Genomic DNA, 9,504 nt, shown 5'->3' on the forward strand with positions numbered 1-9,504 from the left:
GTACCGTTCACAGGTGTTCCCTGATGCAGCCCGCAGGACAGCAAAATATTAAGGTCAAAGTTTCATATTATGGTTCACAATTTCATTATTCACAACTCTACAATTTCAATATTTCCTAAAATGATGAGATCGATGGCCTAAAATTTCATGGGTTAGTCCTGTCCGTATTAGTAACTTCACCAACTGTTAAGTGAAGAAAAGGTTGCGGAAATTTATTGCTGTGAGCTGAGAGACAGCCCACCTAGAATGCTAATAATTTTGTACATAAACAATGAACTGTCAGTATTTAGTATATATAGATGCCAGATGTATTTTTTTAATAAATGATCAAATAATTTGAGTTCTGCAAAAGAAATATATATATATCAAGAATTCCTACTCTATACATTTCGTATAAAAGCTAGAGCCTATCCCTAGCCATCCTCTTTATACCGAAGCCACTACTACTAGGCACAAGAAAGTAAGAAATGGTTGTGTCATTAGGAAAGTTGCAGTGAAAACAAGATCCGGGAAGTTGTAACTGATACAATGGATATTTACGCAGAAAACTTCAGCAGCAGCAACAATTAAACCCGAAGCTTCAGAAGGTCAACCTCATGGTCACGAAAGCTTGAATCCAGGTAGAATGATTAGAAACAAGAGCTCTCTGCAAAAACCATTTTCCAGTGTACAAATTGACCTTGAGCTTGAGCCAATCTACCGCATGAATCCAGTGTATTCAGCCATGTTTGTGGTGTTTATCCTCTACAAAACCATGAGTTATAAAATAAGCAACAGTAGTAAAAGATTATGAACGCAACTAGAAGTCATATAATATTGACAAGAGAAAACAATAGTGAGAAAATTTTTGGAGAAAGAAAGGGGGAAATTAGAAAAAGAATTCATTTTGTTGCCAATGGCATCAAAATACACCATTTGATCTTCTGCAAAGTAGCTGTTTCAATAAAACACAGCAAGAAAAGCAGCAGTTATAAGGCCTATCTAGCTCAGTCGGGAGAGCGCAAGGCTCTGGATTCGAGCCCCACGGTGGGCGTAGTAAAAATCTTGCTGTTATTGTTTTTATTTATTTGCCACATTAAGCAAAGAGGAGCAATAACTTACGCAATGAAGCAGGATCAACATGTACAAAGAAACTTGCAGCAACTATCACGTAGCAAAGCATTAGCATTAGTCCTTTAAAGTAGTTAGAAGTTCCTTCCTGCAACCCCAACATAAAATAATATGTGAACAACAAATTATAAAATGAACATAATATTTTACAGACAACAAATTTTTTTTCTAAGTTGGATTTGTTGAAAAAGTTAAAGAGATGCTTCTCAAGAATAAAATATATATTCAAGCATAGTTTTGTCCATATATTGGCAGGTATGGAAGCAAGAACATAATTTTCAGAAATGGCAAACCTGCAGCATGAAGGCTACCACTAGAACAGTAATTATAAGTGTGGCTGTCTCAAAAAGTTGAAAATTCAAATCCATAGGCTGTCCCATGATCCACCCAACAACTACACAAAAGGGAACCTGCACTCATAACAACAATAATATTAGGCTCAGGGGATTGATAATTCAAAGAGGGGAATTAAAACAAACAATTTGAATTGTCCTCAAATCTGAAAGTCCTCTAGAATACATGTTTGGCTTGCTACCTACCCCAAACATAGCTATCTGTGTTGACGAACCAATTGCCACTCCCAAAGATATGTCCTACAGAAGAGATTTAAGTTTTAAGAATAATTAATTGTGTTCAGTTGCAATATGAAATCAACAGAATAGGCACTTACAAGCTTATCTCTCATTGCAAACATAATAGCACCCGCATGCTCTGCCGCATTCCCAACTATTGGGAGTAGTATAACACTAATAAATGACATTGGCATTTTCATCTCAATAGATGCTCCCTGAAAACTCAACCATATATGCTCTAAGCACAAATATTCAATAAGAGTGCAGAAAGACAATTTTTTCCATTGTTCAGCTAAATAAAAGAGGCTGCATGCAATGGATGAGAAGAAATGCAACAAATAAAATGTAAATAAGCAAGTTGGAGAGATTTATTGCAGGTACCTTGGTCATCATCTCATTATAATATGCATAGAATGTATTCACAGTAATTTGTTACACAAAAGACGTTGAGATATATTAACAAAGAAAATATTACCTCAATGGCATCAACCAAGTATTCTGAGAGGATTGAAATCCATGCTGTTAAAATAGACAGCCATATTATTGATTCCCATTTTGTTATCTCAGGAGCTTCTTCATCGTCTGAATCCACCCGTTCACTCAGACACTCTCCCTGAGTAATGCCAGTTATTATAGAAACCATAAATAACGCTTGGGAAATGAAGTGAAACTACAAGTAATTTTCAAAAGTATATGAAGAAAGTATCCTCTGTGGATGTAGACAATATGAAGTAAATTCTTCTGTCCTCTGTTCTTTTCTCTTGCTATTTTCACTACTCATTTAATATTTTCCACTGCACAACACTAGCTTTCTAATTATATCACTGCTCCCAAATTATATAACAATAGTTTTCTCCAGAGTGATGATACTAACCTGATCAAGTGGATCATATAGATTCCGCTGGCTCCTCAGCTGAAAATATAGATAGGCAGCATAAGCTACAAGCATGACACAGCTACTAAATCTTGACAAAGCCAATTCAGACTTCCCAAAATGCAACTCAGTGTGTGTAGCATGAAGTACAGCAGGGAATAGTAGGCCCATGACTGCCATCAGTAGCAATCCAGAGTTCACTGAAGCAACTGCCTATCAATAAACAATTTAGGCATCTTTGTCAAACAAGTAGTTAAGGATATCAAAGAAAGAACAACTTAACCATTTTCACCTTGGTTTAATACATCAAATTTGATCAAAGTGTTGACATACCTTGCTAAAGACTTGTTCCCTCTTAGTAACCACAAGTCCCCCACAGAAAAACGCACAACCAAGCACCAGTAACATATTTGACAGAATTGAACCTAGTAATGACTGTTGAACAACACGAATCATGCCATTTCTTAATGCATAAATTGATATTATCAATTCTGTTGCATTTCCAAATGTAGCGTTTAGAAGTCCTCCAACTGCAAAGCACATCTCAGGGCATTCAGAGAAAATAATATGAAGAATATGTTTACTTCAACTGAGAAAACTCCATTAACAAATTAACTGCTGTTACTATTTCTAATGCTTTTGATTTTTTTTTTCTTTTCTGAGTCTTTGGACATATTCTATATTTGTAAATGGTGAATTCATAAAGCTTAAAAAAGTAGAGAATTCTGGGCGGGGGGTGAATAAAAAAGTTCAAAAAAATACGAACTTTAAGAAAAACTTCAACAATCAACATCTGGCAAAATTTAAATTTTTGAATGTAAAGAATGAAAAGAACATTACTTGTGGGTCCAGTATAGAAAGCCAGCTGCCTGCATAAAGAGTAAGCTTAAGCTGCATTAGGAACTCATCAAATCATGTAATTAATCACTAAACACAATGAGTTTTCAAGTCTAGTACATGTCCAGATTTCAAATTTATCTAATTTTGATAGTCTAAGACATTGAAACACATCTAAACTATAAGAAATTCTCCAATTTGGTTACCTGTTCAAAAGGGTTAACAGGATATGTAAATTCAAATAATTGGATGATTCCACATGACACATGTATTCTCCGGAAAAGCACTTAAATAAACAAAGAATCAGATTATATATAGAAACTCACTCTGTAGCAAAGCCGAGACGCTCAGCCAATGGTATGATCCCCAACAAGTTCAAAAGAAAAACCCAACTCTGTAATGCCCTCAAAAGTTTAATTTAAATAAGCAAAGCATATAATTTGTTTATATATATATATATATATATATATGATTGTATAACAGAACAGCGCAAAACAAACACAAAACACTCACATGATTTCCAGAAGTTTTATCTACAACAATCGCAATGGGGCCAAAAATCATGAGTATATTAAGTTTTGTAGAGAATATAACGACCTTGATGCTCTCAACAAAACCACCCATATTGTTGCCCTTTAGATATAAAGATTCATTGATATCATCTAAACCACCTTGAGATAATGATCTGTTTTTAAATGGATGTTTCTTTCTTGCAGGACTCTCCATGGCCTCATCTTCAACCTCAAGCACTGCTCTTTCTTGCATAAGTGACCCCATCTACACAAACAATCAACATCCTTTTATCAAAAAACAATATTTACATAACATAAATAAAATAAAATAAAAAACAAAAAACAATTCAATACCCTTTTTTTTAATCAAAAATCAATAATTACATAACATTGAATACGAATGCTAGAAAAAAAGGATATATAATATTCAAGACGGGATGAAAAGAAGATTAAAAAGAAACAAACCTCAACATGGGAATGACTATGAGTTAGTTCTGTATTATTGCTTGTGGTATCCATGTTGTTGTTGCAGACTGATTAGACCAAAACAGAAGCAAAAATTCCATGTCCAAGCACGAGCATTACTGCTCAGTCATGTTCTCCACAATGAAAGATTGATAAATTATTCACACAATCATCCAAGAATCGTGGAATATAATATATTCTTTGAAGGAAGTTTCAAGGAAAGTATGTTAGAGAAATAAGAGCGGGATGCAAAGAAAGTGTGCGCGTAATTGGAAGTCAAATGGTGGGTGGTTCTGGCATTGAATAAGTAAAGTCTAAACAAAGAAAAGAAAGATTAGAGACAGAACGCGGGTATTGGTTAAAAATGTTTTGTTAATGGGCAAGCATTAACTGTAAAGGGCTGATATGGAGGGGCTTAAAAACGAGAAAAGTAAGTAATGGAAATTCAACAATAGCCACTCGCATGCGCTGTTATCGCCTTCAGTTCTCTTCTTTCTTTCTATTTTCAGACTGAAAACGTGTTGCTGGCCATGACTTTGTGTCTCTGTAATTTCTTTTCTATTTCTACCGGAGAAATAGATGAGAGAAAAATAAAATGGTCTCCATTAAGTCTTGAACCTTACATTTAGGATTGTACTTTTAATGAAACATCCAATTCTAACCCAACATCTCTCCTTTCTCTCAACTACCAACTGTTATTTAAAAGATAAAATATTATTATATTCATGGATTATATATCACGCAGCTCAAACATTCTCTCCTTCTTCGTTGAAGAGGAAACTATGCGTCGTTAGATAAAATCGCAATGTAAATATAAAACAAAACTTTAAAGTAAAATCACAACTAAAGTTTATATTTTAAAAATTATCAAATCAATTAGACATAGAATAATGCTCTATCTTCATTTAATACTTTGAGTAAATGACTTTTTTCCACCCAAATAATGGTTTCATGACATTTTTTTATCTATAGATTTTTAAAATACCATTTTATTATTTAAATTTATATTCTTTTTACGATTCCAACATAGTTGCAATCTCATATTATCACTGTTCTTTTTTTCCATCATCACTTACCAAAACCCCTCAAATCCTACTCCCGTAGATCATTTCAATCATCAATAATCAAGCGATTAAGGCTTACACAACCGTCTCTCCTAAGTTAAATTCCGATCAATCACAACCATCAAAATCTAATATTCCACTATCAAAAGATTCGTTAATCTCCTCTCTTCAAAAGCCCTAACAACTTGAATCGAGTTTATTCTTTGTTTATCATTGTAATATAAATTTAGATAATAAATTAATATTTTAAAAATATATAGGTGAAAAAATGTCATAAAACCATTATTTGGGTGGGAAAAAGTCATTAACCCTTTAATACTCAATAAACTATGATTGAATCAATGTTGTGCTTCAGACAAACAACCGGCTAATTCAAATTTGGAAAACCCATATTAATGGGAGATAAGCTCATGGGCCATGGCCCAAGAAACATATCTTTTACCCAAATATCAACCCAGGCGCGCGCGCGCACACACACACACACACACACACGGATCACAGAATCGTGTCTAAGAGAAGAAATGAGAACCAAAACGCGAGGTGGCAGAGCTCGTCTCTCTAAATTGTCTTCACCAACTCTAACTCCAACCGCCAACACCTGCTCACTTGTTTTTCCCACTCTCAAACTGGTACTCTCTCTCTTTCTAACTATTCTTTTTTTTTTTTTTTTGGGTTACGTTTGTGTCTCTGTAAGCATTCCGGTAATAGTCGCGAAACGACGTCGTTTCATCTCCCAATAAAACGAGTGGGAGAGAAAACTGTACTTGTGGATTTGTAATGCTTGGTTTTTTATAATTATTTTTCAATTATTGGTGATAGAAATGAAATTCTTTTGATTTTTTTACATTAGGAACTTCAAATCGTGACGTGTTGTGTACGTTGTGGTAAAGTTACCGAGATTTTTATTCTCTGTTGATAGGTCTTTAGTTTATCAGTTTTGTTAATTAAATGACTAGCTTTTTGAATTATTTGGATATTTAAACAGGATGAAGCAAATGGAAACAATGATGATATTAATACGGCTTCAGCTTTTAGTGATATTGGGACTGATAATCTAGTAGGAATGCCTGGTGGTCTAGGTTTCAGTGGAGAGTTTATGGAAATGGATTGGTCAGATGGAGAGAGTTGTATTATATGTGATAAAAGTGGCAGGAATTTGTTGGTTTGTAGTGAAATTGGCTGCGCACTTGCCCTTCATGAGAACTGCATGGAATCTGGACCTAAATTTGATGATGTAGGGAACTTTTACTGCCCTTATTGTTGGTATAAGCGTGAAATGGTGAGGACTCAAGAGTTGAGGAAGAAAGCTATGGAAGCAAAGAGAGCGTTGCTGCATTTTATTGATTCGAAAATGGATGGTGATGATAAAGGGAAGAAGAATGGTGGAAGAGATAAAGAGGAGGAGCTGAATGTTTCTCCTCCTGTTGGAGAGAAAAACTTTGGTGATTGTGAGGATAGGAAGGATGATAATCAACTTGAGAGTCAATTTGTGGAAGTCGAGGATGATCAAGAAAATAATGAGGACACTGCAAAATTAGTTGACTCCTGTGATCAATGTAAGACAGCTGTTGAACACCAAGGTGAACCTCTTTCAGATGATCAAAGTATGAAGAAATCACCGGGGGTCAAGTCACCTGTGAATATCACAAATAAAGAAGGATCCAGTAAGGAAAATTTATCTGAAAGTCATGAGTTTGAAGTTTTAGAAGATGAAGAAGAAATACGAGTGGAGGATTCAGGACAAGTTGATGATAGTGGAAACGAAAGGACTGTTGAAGATCCACCACAAACAGAGCCCTGTATTGCTTCCAGAGTACAAGAAAATGCTGCGGATGGTCCACATCAGGAAGAAGGAAGAGAAATACGTGTATCTTGTTCTGTAAAGCTAAAGCGAGGAAGAATGGAGGATGAAGAGAAAATTCTCCCGGAAACATCAGGAGCTGAAATGTCTGATTCTGATGCACAGACACTCTTAATGCGTCAGAGGCGTGTTGGACAAAAAAGTAAGAAGAAAGCGCATCAGAATGTTGATGCACCAAAGAAACGATCCTCCCGACTAAATGCCACTCCAAAGAAAATTGCTAGGACTCACAATGAGAAAGTAACTGCCTCAAAAGAGCCTAGTCTACAAAAAGCAGCCGCTAAGAAATTGTGAGTCTTCATGTACATATGGCTAATTTATTCTCTGATAAAGTTTCATGTTGGAAATGTCATAGTTTTGTTATAATAGGCATTAGTTGAGTGGTTGAATTGTTTTTGTTACATAATTCGAAATTAATTTTCCTTTTATGTTGCAGCACAAGCCAGATGTTTTGTAATGAGAAGCGTAAGAGACTACACTGGACGACTGAAGAAGAAGAAATGCTCAAGGTATGGACTTATTGACATAGCCTTCCTCCCTTTTCTAAACTTCTTGCTATTAGATTTTACCTTCTTAGGTAAAATATTGTGTATGGGAAATTTTCGTTTGCTGAACTATTTCCGAAACACAGATATGCTGGTTGTGATAGGTTTTATTTCAGCAACTACATGAGGATATAAATTTATACAACACGGGTCTCTTAGTGGATAAGTACCTGTGTGTGCACCCCATCGGCTTTCAGATAAATCAGTATTTTTTTTATTTTCTAAAATGTTCTTTACATCCATTCGATTGCTTTGGTTAGTTCTAAACTTTATAAATTACAGGTTCACAATTAACAGCTTCTGTTTAATGAATTACTTACAGGAACATAATTTGGCATATATTTTATGTGTTTTCATGTTTTTAAATGTGAAGTACAGGGTCAAATTCCAAAAAGTTAAATTGTTGTTTTAATGGGGTGTTTAATACTTAGGATTGAGTCAGAAGATGAAATTTCCATTATCTGATTTGCCGAGTTGTTGCCATCTATTCTTGTACTGCAGGAAGGAGTGCAGAAATTTTCAACTAAAGTGAACAAAAATCTACCTTGGAGAAAAATTTTGGAATTCGGTCGCCATGTTTTTGATCCAACTCGTAATCCAGCTGATCTCAAGGATAAATGGAGGAACATCATGGCCAAAGAGTCCTCAACTGTCAACAGGAGCTAATGTTGATTACATTGGTGATTGGACTCAACAGGAAGAAGGTTTATCAAATATAGCTGCGAATTGCATTTTGGCCCCAAAAGAATGTGGTAAGCGGAGTTAGAAATACCATCATCGATGTAGTCTTAAGAGGCTATTTGAGGACCCTGACTGAACAATTCAAGGCTGTTTTACCCTCGAACATAATCAAGATCTAAAATGTACAACGCAATGAAGAAAGAAAGCAATAGAATATCAGCTCTTTGCTAACCAGTTCATTACCTGAAGTAAATCCAAATGTCCGCTAGTACTGCCTTTCTGAGGCAGGTATACCCAGTAAAATTCGAAAGTATATTATATTATGTTGCAATTAAAACTCTGTATCAGGCTTCTTAGACATACTTAAAGAAACAAAATTTTGAAATGGAAATAAACCACTAAGAAATTGTCTTGAAAGCAGCCTGTTTTAGTAAATGTGTTTTGTGTTGTCTTTCTCTCTGCTGACGGGAACTCTAGTCAGCCGGAGCCTGAGGATTGTTCGTATAATTATCAATACTCCAAACCCGAGGAATCGCATGGACACGGCCCAAATAGTTGAGGCGAAGTGCAAGAATCAGTATATGCTAAATCTGTGTGGATAAATTTTCAATCCTGGAGCATTTCCTATCTGTAATTCACAGCTTTATCAATAAAGTTTATTATAAAATATGAACATTTATAAAATAAATGTTTTGTTTGTAAATTACAATTATTCGTTTCTTAAAAGATAACATCCAATCAAGTATGTGTTGTAGCTTATTTCTTTTGTCGGTGTACTACCAATGAAAATTGAAAAGTTGTGAATTTTTGTTTTGTCAAACTTATTATTTTAACCTTTGTGCTTTGCTTGCAGTTGCAGTTGCAGCCTACATCTTATTAACAATGAGTTCATGGCCTCTACTAACTTGTTTAAGGTAAGCTCTTTGGAATGTCTTTTCAATGGTTGACTCACCGAGTCTTCAAACCACAATCCCACCCTGTCC

The 9,504-nt window shown here is 35.1% G+C and overlaps 2 protein-coding genes across 2 annotated transcripts; one reads left to right on the top strand and one right to left on the bottom strand.

Moving 5' to 3' along the window:
• Positions 1-370: 370 nt before the first annotated feature.
• On the bottom strand, positions 371-4,817 carry LOC116142715 (vacuolar cation/proton exchanger 3-like). The gene is made up of 12 exons (XM_031428131.1): positions 4,371-4,817; positions 3,907-4,170; positions 3,720-3,787; positions 3,397-3,425; positions 2,890-3,086; positions 2,557-2,769; positions 2,158-2,295; positions 1,781-1,897; positions 1,650-1,703; positions 1,404-1,520; positions 1,102-1,198; positions 371-744 (listed from the first exon to the last, which is right to left on the bottom strand). Exons 1-12 carry the CDS (start codon positions 4,422-4,424, stop codon positions 719-721), a joined length of 1,374 nt encoding a protein of 457 aa, XP_031283991.1. The 5' UTR covers positions 4,425-4,817; the 3' UTR covers positions 371-718.
• A 1,113-nt stretch (positions 4,818-5,930) lies between these two features.
• LOC116142685 lies at positions 5,931-8,506 on the top strand. The gene is made up of 4 exons (XM_031428106.1): positions 5,931-6,063; positions 6,420-7,585; positions 7,732-7,804; positions 8,342-8,506. Exons 1-4 carry the CDS (start codon positions 5,956-5,958, stop codon positions 8,504-8,506), a joined length of 1,512 nt encoding a protein of 503 aa, XP_031283966.1. The 5' UTR covers positions 5,931-5,955.
• The last annotated feature ends 998 nt before the right edge of the window (positions 8,507-9,504 follow it).

The sequence above is a fragment of the Pistacia vera genome, unplaced genomic scaffold (assembly GCF_008641045.1).
Source record: "Pistacia vera cultivar Batoury unplaced genomic scaffold, PisVer_v2 Contig1130, whole genome shotgun sequence".
Classification (NCBI taxonomy): Eukaryota; Viridiplantae; Streptophyta; class Magnoliopsida; order Sapindales; family Anacardiaceae; genus Pistacia; species Pistacia vera.